This window comes from Uloborus diversus, chromosome 3, assembly GCF_026930045.1.
Source record: "Uloborus diversus isolate 005 chromosome 3, Udiv.v.3.1, whole genome shotgun sequence".
NCBI classification, from domain to species: Eukaryota; Metazoa; Arthropoda; class Arachnida; order Araneae; family Uloboridae; genus Uloborus; species Uloborus diversus.
This window is the reverse complement of record NC_072733.1, coordinates 18,035,639-18,050,903: the sequence shown is the minus strand read 5'-3', so window position 1 is coordinate 18,050,903 and position 15,265 is coordinate 18,035,639. Positions and strand designations below refer to the sequence as shown.

The 15,265-nt window shown below is 35.3% G+C and overlaps 2 protein-coding genes across 4 annotated transcripts in view; one reads left to right on the top strand and one right to left on the bottom strand.

Annotated features, from left to right (window-relative positions):
* The window catches only part of LOC129219464 (dihydropyrimidinase-like), a 182,444-nt gene extending 168,314 nt beyond the window's left edge, over positions 1–14,130 (bottom strand). Inside the window, exon 1 of one of the 3 annotated variants that reach the window (XM_054853859.1) lies at positions 14,082–14,130. The gene's annotated coding sequence lies outside the window, so the exon portion shown is untranslated. The remainder of the gene's footprint in view (positions 1–14,081) is intronic. The other 2 variants (XM_054853861.1, XM_054853860.1) reach the window with 2 other exon arrangements.
* Positions 801–1,571, top strand: LOC129219466 (uncharacterized). Its single transcript, XM_054853866.1, has one exon. It carries the CDS (start codon positions 801–803, stop codon positions 1,569–1,571), a length of 771 nt encoding a protein of 256 aa, XP_054709841.1.
* Positions 14,131–15,265: the final 1,135 nt, after the last annotated feature.

Here is a 15,265-nt window from a genome sequence, read left to right as displayed (position 1 = left end):
ACCCATAAATTCATCAGATCGGTTCATGCAAAAGGAGAGGTCCCAATTGCGCAACTATGGAGGCCCCAACTGCGCAGCCACTTGAACTCCCACAAGGCTGGCTGGGAATCAGCACTGGCAGTCAGAGAGCAAGATTGTCTCTGGAAGAGTGAACGTTTGAATATGTGCATTAAACAATGATCTACTACAACCGAGTCATGCAGTGAATATTCCACCTCTGACACACCCACAACCACTACATAATGGTGACCTTTCGGACTAAACACCCAATTCAACAGAACTAAACTTGTGCTGCATTTTCGCCGAAAAACTCAAAAAATGGATTAAATTGTGTGGTGAAGCCGAGCACAACATCTTCAAAGTGTTCCAACCGAGCAGCAATGCCATAGCAACAGTGGGGAACTTTTGCTTTCAAGGACGCAGATAAGTGCAATTTCTGTAAATCATTTCTCTGTGCTTTGCATTTGATTCGCGTGGAAAAGTAGGTCACTTAGGTGCCCCTTTATTTTCCCTCAACTTCAGTTTAAGCTCTCTCGGTGTTTTTCTTATGATAAAGTCGAAGAAAATGTTTCATATGCACGTAATTACTGTTCATTTTCATGAAGTTTTATCTTTAAAAATATAGTAAGTTTGATAATTTTTAACATTGCATTTTTCAGTTGTATATATGTCGCGTTTGTGAATATAATGCCTAATTCCCATTAACAGTATAAATTACGCATTTATGTTATAGTACTATATTTATATGTATTAATATAATTCATTCAATGTCTGAACCTAAAGAATCTGAACCTTGCAATATGTCTGAAATAAGTGCAGTACAAATACCCCAGTATCATAGATCATATCCTAGTTTATGGTTTGTAATGTGCGAAAGTACTTTTGAACTTGCTACTCCAAAGCCCATAACTGATTCGAAAACAAAATACAATTACGTAGTTGCACATATTCCTCCTGATACAGCTTCTTTAATAAGAGATGTATTAATGAAACCAGATAAAACCGATCCTTATTCCCATATTAAGAAAGAACTTATAAATCGGTCCGGGGAATCATCCCAACAGGAAATTCGAAAGTTACTTTCAGGAAAAGAATTAGGCTCTCGCAAACCATCTGAATTGCTACGGAACATGAAACGTCGCGCCGAAACTTTAAATGTAGCTGAAAATTTGATGCTAGAATTATTTTTGCAGCGTTTGCCATCTTCAGTCCAAACAATTTTAGCTGCAGTTTCCGAACTTACTTTAGACAAAGCTGCAGAAATTGCCGATAGGATCATAGAAGTTTCACCATCTTCCACGGAGACTTTTGCAGTGTCTAATAAAAGTGAACCAACACCTGAGACTAAATTTCTTTGCGAAATTGAAAAGTTAAATAGAAGAATTGATCGTCTTTCCTATTCTCGCGGTCGTTCGCCCAATCGCAGAAACAATGGGTCTCGCGAAAGGAGTGTCTCTCGTAAGCGTGATTTTTCAATTTGTTGGTATCATAGACGCCTTGGAGAAAAATGTAGAGAAGAAAAATGCGTGAAACCTTGCAAGTGGCAGGGAAACGAAACGAGCAAGGAATAGCGGCGACTTATTCTTTGCCTAAGGAACCACGTCGCCTGTTCATTCGTGACCGGAGACCGGACAACAAATATATCTTTTCTGGTTGACACAGGGTCGGACGTCAGTTTAATTCCTGCTAATATCTACCAGAAACGAAATGCTACACAACAAACCCTTATGGCAGCAAATTCTTCCAACATTAATGTTTATGGTCAAAAAACCTTATCGCTGAATCTGAATTTAAGACGAAACTTTTTATGGACTTTCCTGATTGCAGATGTTAGTTCACCTATTCTTGGAGCAGATTTCCTCCATTATTTTGAATTGGTGCCAGATCTCCGCAATAAATGTCTGAGAGATATGAAAACAAAATTGCAATCAGCAGGCCGAATTAAAGATTCGAAACTACATTCGGTTCAAATTTCTCTTTCTGGAGATACAGATATCATAAATTGTTGCGAGAATTTCCTGCTATTACCAAATTACCTAATCCACATCAAACAGTAAAACACAATACTGTTCACCACATAATATCAAAAGGTCCTCCCGTAGTAGCAAAACCTCGAAGGTTAGCTCCAGGTCGTCTTAAAATTGCTAAGCAAGAATTTCAAAATATGATGCATCTAGGACATATAAGACCTTCGAAAAGCAACTACGCTTCGCCACTCCACATGGTTCCCAAGAAAGGAACTTTAGAGTGGAGACCAGTTGGTGATTTTAGATCTCTAAATGCTCAAACAATAAAAGATAAATATCCCATCCCTTGTGTTGCTGATTTTACAGCTGAATTACACGGAACAAAAATTTTTAGTCGAATTGACTTAATAAAAGCGTACCACCAAATTCCTATTCATCCGGACGATATTCACAAAACTGCAATTTGTACTCCTTTTGGCCTATTTGAAAGTACAGTGATGCAATTCGGCCTCTGTAACGCGAGTGCTACATTTCAGCGTTTTTCAGACGAAATTACTCGAGGATTACCAGGAGTTTACGCCTTCGTCGATGATATATTAATAGCATCTAAAAATCCCGAAGAGCATCACCAACATTTGAAAAATATATTTTCAAAATTAGATGAATACGGTCTCTGTATTAACGTACAAAAGTGCATATTTGGTGTGTCAACTATAGACTTCTTAGGATTCAATCTTTCGGAAAACGGAATAAAACCTCTACCCGATAAAGTACATTGTATCCAAAATTTTCCAAAACCAGATACCTTAACCCAGTTGCATAGATTTTTAGGTATGTTCAACTTCTACCGATGTTTTATACCCAAAGCTGCGCATATACTTGCTCCTATAGTACAACTTTTAGAAGGACATACAAATAAAAAGAAATCTCATTCCAAGGTTCGCAAAGCGGCAGAACAACTTAAATGGAATGAAGAAGCAGAAAAAGCCTTTATTGACGCGAAAAACGCGATTGCTAAAGCCACTCTTTTGAGACATCCCATTAGAGGAGCTCAATTAAGTTTATATGTAGACGCCTCAGAGGTTGCTATAGGCGGAACTTTATCTCAACTATCGCATGGACTATGGGAACCAATAGCCTTTTTCTCAATGAAACTAAACAAAAGTCAACAAAAATGGTCAACCTATGACAATGAACTGATCGCAATTTACTCTGCTATTAGAAAATAAAAACACATGTTAGAGGGCAGAATTTTTGTAATATATACAGACCAAAAGCCACTTACTCATGCTTTTAAACAAAATCCAAATAAATGTTCCCCAAGACAATTACGCCATTTAGATTTCATTTCGCAGTACTCCACAGACATTCGGCATGTGAAAGGTTCAGAAAATGTGGTATCAGATACACTCTCGCGAATCGAAGTTGAGTCGATTACGAAAGCTGCAAATTTAAATTTTAAACAATTTGCAAAGGCACAGAGAAGTGATCCAGAAACTCAAAAATTTCTCGAAGACAATACATCTTCTTTAAAATTGGAGCTCAAACCATGCCAAACTGCTGACTGCAATTTACTTTGTGATACGTCAACAGGTGTTCCACGTCCATTCGTTTCTGTTTCCTTTCGTAAACTAATATTTGATCATCTGCATAACATGGCACATCCAGGAATCGCAGCTTCAACCAAGCTCATCTGTGCGCGATATGTATGGCCTAATATGAAGTGCCAAATTAAGCAGTGGGTGCAGTGCTGTGAATCATGCCAAAAATCAAAAGTACACAGGCACACCAAAATGCCTCAAGGTACTTTTTCTCTTCCTGATGCCAGATTCTCGCATATTCATGTAGATATCGTGGGTCCCTTGCCACCATCTGACGGTAAAACATACATTCTCACTATGATTGACCGCTTTTCCAGATGGCCAGAAGCAGTACCCATATCTGACATTAAAGCATCAACCGTATGCCGTGAAATATTCAACACTTGGATCTCTCGTTTCGGATGTCCATCGATAATAACTTCGGATCAAGGTCCCCAGTTTCGCTCTTCAATGTTCACTGAATTTACTCGCTTACTTGGGCACTCAAAAGATCCGAACAACTAGTTATCATCCAATTGCAAATGGACTTGTCGAACGCTTCCACCGGCACATAAAGTCTGCTTTAAAAGCTCCTGAAAATACTGACAGATGGTCAGAACTAATACCCGTAATTCTTCTGGGTATCCGAACAGCCATTAAGGAAGATTTGCAATCTTCTTGTGCAGAACTGGTTTACGGCACAACCTTACGTCTTCCTTGTGACATAATCGACCCTACAGTCACTCCTGCATGTGACTCGGATTTCGTAACTGATCTTCGTGACAGAATGAGACAGCTGAATCCTGTTGCGACATCTGCGCATTGCACCGATCAGTATTACATCCATCCGTTGCTAAAATCATCTTCGCACATTTTTCTAAGAGTTGATCATGTGAAACCGCCTTTACATCAACCATATACTGGTCCACATAAAGTGTTGAACAAAACGGAGAAAACAATTACAATAGACATCAATGGTCGACGCACAACAGTTTCTCTTGACCGCGATAAACCGGCTCATATAATTCCGGAAACTGTCCATTCTCCACTTCCAGCAACTACAAAACTAAAAACTATAAATAAAACTCCTACAAACGAGCCTGCAACATATGTCACCAGATACGGAAGACGAGTACATTTTCGAAAAAACTTAGCAACTTATATAACCTAATATATCTTCTTTTCACTGAAAAATATTAGTTTTTGTATATATATCAATCTCAAATTTTCAATTATTTTTGTATATATGTATGGGGTCCAGGGGTTCTCTCCCGGAAAAATTTTGAAATTGTAGTACTAAGAACAGTTCTACGCGGTTTCTGATGAGGTTACACGGGGAAAAAAAGTTCGGGGGGGGGATCTTCGATAAAAATTTTTAGAAATTGAAGTTTTAAAAAGCGATAGTTGTTGACTGTAAGGTAAGAAATGGGACTTTTTGGGGCTTACCCCGATAGATTTTTTTTTGTATAATAGATCTAAATCGATCACCCCTCCGCCCGATATTATTGCGTGATTAAAAATTATTACGTGATTAAATTACGTGATAATGAATTAAAATCGTGATTGTAGACCATATTCAGTAACGTTAGGGGTAAGGCTATTTTTCAAATTTGAAGCTCCAAAAAAGCAATATTAAACGACTCTCGACGTTTTCAGAATGCGAGGTGTTAGGTAGTCCTCCTATGGACATTTTTCGAAATTGAAGACCTGAAAATGAAATTTGAGGAGCGCTTAAAAGGTTTTGGTGGGGGAAAGGATACTTCCAGAGCATAGCATTATGAATACTTTCTTATTTTTAAACCGAAGAAATTTAGATTATTTTCGCGATATTTTCCCCTCTTATTAAAATAATTTCGTTTTCCCCAGGTACGTTCTATTCTTCTCTTTAATTATAATAAATGTTTTTAAAAACATTCTAATCTGCCCTCTGTGGCGGTCCCCCCCCCCCCGGTTGTGCCACTAAATTGTGGAAGCTTTGCATATAATGATACTCTACACCAAGTAAATACAAAAGACAGTTTAAACAGGTTTGTGTTCAAAAAGACTTCTTTAAAAGATTAGTACTGGAAAACAAATGAAAAATTTTACTCCACTCTTGTTTTAAAAAATTTTAGGTACACGTGGGATTTTTTGAGGGGAGGGGAACATTTCCCCAGTTCTGTTCCGAGGATCCGCTACCGTTATTGTCTAATCGCTTTTCCTGAAGCCTTTCGTCAAGTTCTAAAAAACAAAAAAAAAAAAAAAAAAATCCTATACTTTGTTTTCTGAACAGTCTTAGGATCATTTGGGATTTTTTTTGAAGGAAAAGGGGAACATTCCCCAGTTCCCCTCCTGGGATCCGCTTTTGCAATTCTCTCTTCACTTTCCTTGTGCCTTTCTTCAAGCTCAAGTTCTAAAGAACAGAATAATTTTGCTGTACTCTGTTGTGAAAATTTTTAGGTACACATGAGATTTTGGGGGGAGGGGAACATTCCTCCAGTTTCCCTCCGTTTACCCGCTTTTGCTATTTACTAATCGCTTTTCCTGAAGTCTTTCTTCGAGTTCAAGTTCTATAAAACAGAAGAATTTTCCTGCACTCTGTTATGAAATTTTTTAGGTATCTCTGAGATTTCGGGGGGGGGGGGAGCATTCCCCCTGCTCCCCTCCGTGGATCCACTTCTGCTGTTGTCTAATTGCTTTTCCTGGTTCCTTAGTTCACGTTCTAAAAAACGGAAATTTTTTCCTGTACTCTGTTTTCTGAACAGTTTTAGGTACTATTGGGATTTTTTTTTTTTTTTTTTTTTTTTTTTTTTTTAAGGGAGATGGGGATGGGAGAACTTCTCGCAGTTATCCCCTCTTTGGATCCGCTTTTACAGTTCTCTTTTCGTTTTTCCTGGTGCCTTTCTTCATATTCAAGTTTTAAAAAACGGAGGATTTTTCCTATATTCTATTCTGAAAAATTTTAGGTACACTTGGGATTTTGGAGGGGGAACGTTCCCCCCCTTCCCCTCCCGTGGATCCGCGCCTGTCGTCTTCACTTACTGTTTTACGCTGATCAATTACCATGATTGAAATACCATTTGATTTTCGTAAGATGCGTGAAAGTAATCATTATTAAATAACAAGAAAAAATTGTCTCTGAAAAATGAAAGAATATGCTAATATTTAACTTTCAAGATTAAACAAATTTAAAAATGTGTGGTTAAAGCAAAATTTGCGTCCCTGAAAATTTTACCGCCCTAGGCTGCTGCCTACTCTGCCTATTTGGGAAATTGGGCCCTGCCCCTGCCCCCTTATTAGAATATTTTTGGTAGCAATATTCCATTATTAAGCGGGAGCATTTAATATCTGAGAACGAAATTTTCGAATTTTCTGTAAAAGACGCAAAAGGATGCTCACCCACAAATCTGAAGAATAATGAACACAAAAACAAATTTACCAATAAATACTGTCGTGGGCATGTAATCGGTATCTGCAGAAAAAAGTTTTGGATTAAGGAAGTGTTGAAAAAGACGTTTTTTTGACGCCTGCTTCTCAACTGAAATCAAGAAAGCAAGCATTAAATTTCAATATCTATACATATAATAAAATAAGATGTTTGTGTGTGTGGCGCGCATCCCGGGAAAACGGTAAGGCCTAGAAAGATGAAATTTGGTATACAGGTGTAGTTTTTGCTGAAGTTGTGCACCCCGGGCTTCGATTTTCGATATTTTAATTAGAAAAAAAGTTATTTAATGTTTTATGTGATTTTTAGCACTTTTAACCTCACAGACCCCGAACCAATCTCGCCACACAAATATTTGTTGTACTATAAGGTCGGAAATTTAATTTTAAATATGAACAAAAAAATTTTGAAAATAGAGCAATTTTTGTATTTTTTATAAATTTTTGAAAAAAACCTTTATTTTGCATTTTTTTCTGGGTTTTATATTTTTCTAATATCTTCCTGCGAGAAGTATCAAAGCCTCATTTCTAAAATTTAAGTTGGTAATAGTAAAAACATTTCGCCCTCTTCAGAAGAAAAAATTTCTTAAAAATACGCAATAGTTTTTTTTTTACAATTTTTTTAATACTGAACACATGTCTTTCCACGCATCAGTCGAAAAAAGCGTTCTTCAATCTTCTATGGCTCTGACGTCACTACTTGGATTTCGATTCGGTATTTACGACGGAATTTTAATCGCAAACAATGTCAATCTTTTTTTTTTTTACTATATAGCTTACTTCTAATTTTATGACGTGATAACCACGTGTTTTTCCAGCAGCGCTTGCTTTTTTTCTTTCCTTTTTTTTATTTAGGGATTGCATTTATTTCTTTTTTCATTCTCCCCCCCCCCCCCAAGCTGGACGTTTTGTTGTACCTATATTACGTTACATTTCATAGTTGTGCGCATTTAAGTCACTAAAAACAGCGAGATTTTTTTTTCTTTGTCACTTACTTTACCTTGTTACTTTTGGCACAGTACGGGGAATTTTGGAGATAACTTTTTTTGTGCTCTACTTAAAATAAAAAAAGCGGTTTTTTGAGTGATCTTTGTTTTTATTAGGAAAAGATGAGCTGGGAGGTTAAAATAAAGAGAGATGGATAAGAAATATTAGAGATAGATCGTAAAGGTAGATAGCCGCCGAAGGCGTCAATCTTGGCGTAAAAATGTGAATGGCACAAAAAAGATAGAGATGGATTGATTAATACTGCTGCCATATTTATTTGAACAGCCGCCAAAGGCGGCAAACTTGAATTAAAATGGTAAATACAAGTTAGCCAAACAGCCGCCGTAGGTGGCTGCTTGCATAGAAAGGTGAATGGCGTAATAGAAGGCGAACCAGCTGGTCGCCGCAGGCGGCTAGTTTATAATAATGCAGAAGCCAAATGTATACCGTACTCGGTGGCGCAATGGTAGCGCATCTGACTTCTGGTCAGAAGGTTACGTATTCGATTCACGTCCGGGTCAAATCCTCTCCCTTGTTTTGCTTTTACAAAAGGGGTTGGAAAAATTACGTTATATTATCTTAATTTCACAGATGTGAGCTTCTGTTTTGTTTTCGCAATTCAATCTGAAATAAATACATAGTAATATTTTCAGAAAGTATACAATGATTAAAATATGCGTAACTGAAAACAACCCTTCCAATGCTTCTACTTATATTTTTGTATTAAACAAAATGTCTAGAAAAACTACGTTTAATTTTCTTGATCTCATGGAAGAGTGCTACTTTTTGCACTGTCGCAATTTTATCTGAAATAAATACGTACATTGTAATAATTTCGGCAAATATACGGTGATTAAAATATACGTAACTAAAAATAATCCTTCCACTTGTTCTACTTAGTTTTTTGTTTTGAACAAAATATCTTGAAAAATTACGTTTAATTGTCGTAATTTCACGAAGGAGTGCTACTCTTCGCATTGTCGCAATTTTATCTGAAATTATGTACAATTTAATGATTTTGGAAAATATACGATGATTAAAACATACGAAACTGAAAATAATCCTTCCAGTGGTTCTACTTTAATTTTTGTTTCGAACCAATGTTTTGAAAAATTAAGTTATTGTTCGAAAATTTTCGAAATGAAATATTTATTCAGTACGAAAAAATATCTTTCAAGAAACTTGAGTTTAAAGAAAAACGTTTTTGAAATTATTTTTATCAAATATATGAGCCGCACATTTTGAACGTCGGGAAGTCAAGTTTTTGTTTTTGCAAGATGTTTAAATAAAGGCGTTTCAATGATCAGTTTCATTAATGAAGAGAAAAGTCTTTTTCAATTTTTAACGTAAGTACAAGAATTGAAATAATTCTTCCATTTTGATGGTTGAAAAAAATCAGGAGTACCTATAGGGGGGGGGGGAGGGATTATGGCACAAGTTGCACCATCTAAATTGGGCGGGGGGGGGGGGATTTTTTCAACTTATTTAAATTTTCTGTTGATTTATTTTATCTAAATTATTTATTTTATTCTGTTTACATTTTGCTTCATCTATTTATTTAGTTTGTGTGTGTCTGTGTGTATATGTCATTGGCGTAGCACAGAACTTTTCTTGTAAAATAATTACAAAAATTTTTTTTAAAAAACAAATGAATTTAAAATAATTACTAAAAAATATTTAAAAATAAATTTATTGAAAATATTTTTAAAAAATTAATAAAACATATATTAAGAAAATAAAACAAAACAAAAAAAAGAGCTAAAATTAAAAAATATAAAAAGGGAAAGACGGATTAGAAAAATTGGGGGGAGGGGGAGTTGTGGGGGGGATTTTTTAAACTTATTTAAATTTTTTATTGATTTATTTTATCTAATATAAATAAATAGTTGATATTTTACTTCATCTATTTATTTAGTTTGTGTATGTCTGTGTGTATATGTCATTGGCGTAGCACAGAACTTTTCTTGTAAAATAATTACAAAAAATTTTTTTTAAAAACAAATGAATTAAAAATATTTACTAAAAAATATTTAAAAATAAATCTATTGAAAATATTTTTAAAAAATTAATAAAACATATTTTAAAAAAAAGAGCTAAAATTAAAAAATATAAAAAGGGAAAGAGGGATTAGAAAAATTGGGGGGAGGGGGAGTTGTGGGGGGGGATTTTTTAAACTTATTTATTTAAATTTTCTGTTGATTTATTTTATCTATTTATTTAGTTTGTGTGTGTGTGGGTGTATATCATTGGCGTAGCACAGAACTTTTCTTGTAAAATAATTGCAAAGAAAATAAAAAATTGAAAATAAATGAATTAAAAATATTTACTAAAAATATTTAAAAAAATAAATATATTAAAAATATTTTTAAAATATTAATAAAACATATTTTTAAAAAATAAAGAAAAAGGGAGCTAAATTTAAAAAATATAAAAAGGGAAAGGGGGATTAGAAAAATGGAGGGAGGGGGCAGTTGGGGGGGGGATTTTTTAAACTTATTTAAATTTTCTGTTGATTTATTTTATCTAAATTATTTATTTTATTCTGTTTACATTTTACTTCATCTATTTATTTAGTTTGTGTGCGCGTGTGTGCGTGTATGTCATTGCCGTAGCACAGAACTTTTCTTGTTAAATAATTACAAAAAAATAAAATAAAATAAAATAAAAATAAATGAATTAAAAATATTTACTAAAAACTATCTAAAAAAATTATATTGAAAATATTTTTAAAAAATTTAAACATATTTTTAAAAAATTTAAACATTTTTAAAAAATAAAACTAAAATTAAACGAGCTGATGTGTGCATCACATGACTTCCTTTTACACCAATTTAATGTTATTTCTCTATTATTGCAATTTTAATGTGATTCTCTCTCTAACTCTCTAAATATCACCAACAATGGCTACATTAAAACCAGATTTTAAAAAAAATAGCCAAATTTGTCGCCAAGTTGGCGAAAAAATTTGGCAACAAAACGGCTACCAAAAGACTGGCGATATATCGCCAAGTGTCCGCCAAATTGTAACACCACTTGAGTTTGCATCGAAATTAACAATGAATTCCCCCCAAAAAGGGGCAAAAGTCCCCGTTAGAAACACCCGAATGCAACCAAAAAAGGAGGTGCACAACTAAACCTCACTAGGAGTCTACGTACCAAATTTCAACTTTCTAGGACATTACGTTCTTGAGTTATGCGACATACATACGCACATACGTACATACAGACGTCACGAGAAAACTCGTTGTAATTAACTCGGGAAACTTCAAAATGGATATTTCGAGCGTCTATACGTTCTTAGGTACATATGTACGTGTGGTCGGGTCGAAAAAAAAAACTCAGCATTCATTTGGGGGTGAGCAAAATGGAAATTAAGGCCGATTTTTGAGTGAACATTTTTTCGCGAATACAATACTTCCTTTTTTGTAAAAGGAAGTAAAAAAGAGTCACCACTGAGCTGAATATATGTTTTTTTAATCTCATTCTTATAAAATAACAAATCAGGAATGGCTAGGTATATTTGGCAGGAGAACAATTAATTTATAAGAAGCACAAAAAAAAAAAAAAAAAAATCGTCGCCAAGTTGGCGAAAAAACTTGGCGACCAAAAGCTTGGCGATACGTCACCAAGTGTTTACCAAATTATAACACCACTTAAGTTTGCATTGATATTAACAATGATTTCCCCTCAAAAAGGTGCAAAAGACCCCCTTAGGAACATCCGAAAGCAACCAAAAGGGGAGGTGCACAACTAGACCCCACTACGAGTCTATGTACCAAATTTCAACTTTCTAGGACATACCATTTTTGAGTTATGCGAGATACATACGCACATACGCACATACATACAGACGTCACGAGAAAAGTCGTTGTAATTACCTCGGTGATGGTCAAAATGGATATTTCGCGTGTCTATACATTCTTAGGCACTTTTCCGCATGTGGTCGAATCGAAAAAAAAAAACTCAACATTCATTTGGGGGTGAGCAAAATGGAAATTAAGGGCGATTTTTGAGTGAAAATTTTTTCGCGAATACAATACTTCCTTTTTTGTAAAAGGAAGTAAAAATATAAAAAAGGAAAGAGGAATTAGCAAAAATGGGGTGAGTTCTGCCATTGAACTTGGGGGGGGGGGGGGCACTCCTGAAATAAATAAACTGAAAAAATGCTTTGCGACCAAAAACTCAATATTTCTTAACCTAGTTAAATAAACAAAGGTATATTCGGAGTTTTAGCAAATACAGACACAGCAAGGTCGTATTTATATTTGCAATCTAAAGATGCAGTACCATGTATAGGCATTAAATTAGAAGGAGTAATATATTCAACCATAAATCTTCTATTTCCGTTTACACAATCGTGAACTCATCGCTTCCTTTTCTCACGAAATTGTACGGCATTTGCGACTGTACCAACGAGTGAAAAGAAAACAAAGCTTCAAGGTTCCGCAGTGTTATTCTAAGAATCATGCACAAGTAATTTATTGAGAAGTGTAAATCCTATGTATAATGTAGCAATAGCGCGAACATTGAAAAAACTATTTTGAATGTAGTAAAATATTTAGTGAAAATAAAGGAAAAATATAGAAGATATAAAATAGTCTTATAAAAAAGACTTTTACTTTACAAATTCGTTTTCACCACATGAGGCCTCTGGTAAACATATTAAGGATTTCCCCAGTATCCAACTGGTATAAAACCAAAATGTTTATTATTTCTCAAAGCAAATTTCAATCCATTTTGAAACTTGCATACAATAAACAAGGGCAGCCGGCCCGAACTAACATTTTTGGGAGTGAGAAAATCCTTCATTCTTCGATTGAAATTCTAATTTTACCGAATAAAATATCATCACACACACATATCAAACATTCCTAACATCAAAAACATTATACATCATGGGAAAAAAAATTTAAAAATTAGAAAGATAAAAAGAAAAGATAATCTCAATGTTGCAATAATTTCCTCAAATTTGTCGAATCTTCCGTACAATTTGCCGAATAAGGAAATTTTGGAAATGGGTATGTATGTGTGAGTAGGCATGTGTGTTTGTGTCTGTGTGCTGGCATAAGTGTGTGGGTAGTTGTGTGTATGAATGTGTGTGTGGGGGTATGTGTGTGTAGGCATATGTGTTTGTGTGCAGGCATGAATGTGTGGGTAGTTGTGTGTATGTTTTTGTGTATGTGTAGGTGTCTGTATGTATGCATGAATGTGTGAGTAGTATGTGTGTGTATGTGTAGGTGTCTGTATGCATGCGTGTATGTGTGTGTAGGTGTATGTGTGCGTGTGTAGTTGTGTATGTATGCGCGTGTGTGTAGGACATGGATGCAACCTGGACACGGTTTTCTCTATAGGAGCAGCATCGTGAGGACCCGGTCGACGGTGGTGCTGCAGAGGGTGGCGGTGGGAAAATAAAATCAAAGCACATCAAAACAGTCAAGTGAGAACAATAAGCAATCATGATTGCTCAAAAAAACAATTGCAGTCCCTGGTTTGAAGAGATCCTGCAAAATTAGTTTAAAAATAAGGCTCTGCCTCTTACTAAATTCATTGGTTGCAATAATTATTTTATGTATTATAACAGGGCTGAGGTGCTGATGTTCCGAGTCGCGCAAAAACAATTTTGGATTTTTAACGCAATAGTGGAAATTTTGCTTGAAAATAATAAAATAAATAAGTGAATAGATTCTGGCATGCAGCTTCCAGTATTCCCAAAAATGAAACCGCAACTTCTGCATTCTGTCATAAATACTAGACAGTTAACCATTAAGTAAAAAACAAATGCAACAACTAAATGACAAGTTTCTCATTGAAAATAATTTGAGATCAAATGTATTATGAAACAAAATAGTTTCACGGGTTTGAACATATCCACACCACAGCTTAGAAAAAAAACCTGCTGATATTCGATTGCCCTAAACAGTGACCGCTGCATGAATCATTATGGTATACGCCCTTATATTTTCAACAAAAAATCGAATAAATAACAAACCTTGTCATTTTTTATTGCCTACATATCTCCGAAAGGTTGTCAATTGTTTTCTTATGCATATATTCTTTAAGCTAACCAAAAAAAAAAAAAACTCCTGCAGTAAATCTTTCGCTAAGTGACAGAAACCTTACTTACTTTTCGAAGTTCGCTCGTTCCGAAGTCCTGCTAGACATCGGGCTCTTTCAGACGGCAGAGAGGCGAGGTATCCCTCAGTGACGTCACAAGCACTGCGCACGAGAAGAGAAGCGTGGACAGTGAATTGGCGCAGTGGCGCAAATACTGTTTGTTCTCCCCACAGAAGAGTTCAATAACTTCAAACTCTTTTACCCATGGTTCGGTGTAAATGTCCCCAGCAATCACATGACCTTGTGTTCGATTGCCCCTTAATGGATTTTTTTTTTAAATTAGATGGCTTTTAGCAAAATTGTTGCAGGAAAGAAGCGGTAGAATTTCTACCTGATTTGGAGATGTTTTTTTTTTTTGGAAAAATGAAGTCAAGAATGTTGGAGCGCACCCTGGCCCACTATTTAAGAGGAGCAATTACATCCCTAGCATTGAGAAATTAATTCATATACAATTCAGTGACATGATTTTTGTTGTTTTCCGTAAAATATGCATTGAGTGCATACCCGTTGCTCCTTCTCCTTCCCTCCTCATTGGAAAATTTCAAAATAACGTGCCTGGGCGTCCCCACGACGATTTCTAGAATTTGCCCTTCATTTAGAATTCTTCTGGAGGAGGGGGGGGGAGACAAAGGTATTTACTAGGGTGGTTCAAAAAACTTTTTTTCAGCTTGAGTCCAGGACACCTAATAGCATTATGCTGTAAAAGTTTTAGTTTCATACTCAAATTTTAAGAGGGTGCTCAATGACCCTTCAATTTAACATTAGCCGTACCATAGAAAATGTCAAATTTAGAAACATTTAATTTCCCTAGCTGTTTTTTTTTTTTTTTTGTAAATAATTATATATTGCAATGTATATGCATAATACTCGCGTATATTATAATATGTAGCGTTGTTTTTTCATTTCAATGTATTTTTTAACCCCCCTCCCCATAATGATGAAGTTTGGGGGAGGGGGTTGAGCACTCTCTTTCAGTTGAAATCGGAAGCTAAAATTCTTCCAGTATATTGCTATCCACAAGTCTAAAAATATTGAGGAGTGCCCTAGGAGAAACTATATTTTACATGTATTTTGAGCCACCATTGTGTTTACTCTATGCAAATTTTATCCGAAGCAATAAAATCAACCACCACTTATGTAAAAACATTAATTTTTCAAAGCCAGAGGTGGTCAATCCCCCCCTTACTTTCACTC

Bases quoted from the DNA above. Each gene is read 5' to 3' on its own strand.
- LOC129219466 (XM_054853866.1), top strand. From the start codon at position 801: ATGTCTGAAATAAGTGCAGTACAAATACCCCAGTATCATAGATCATAT.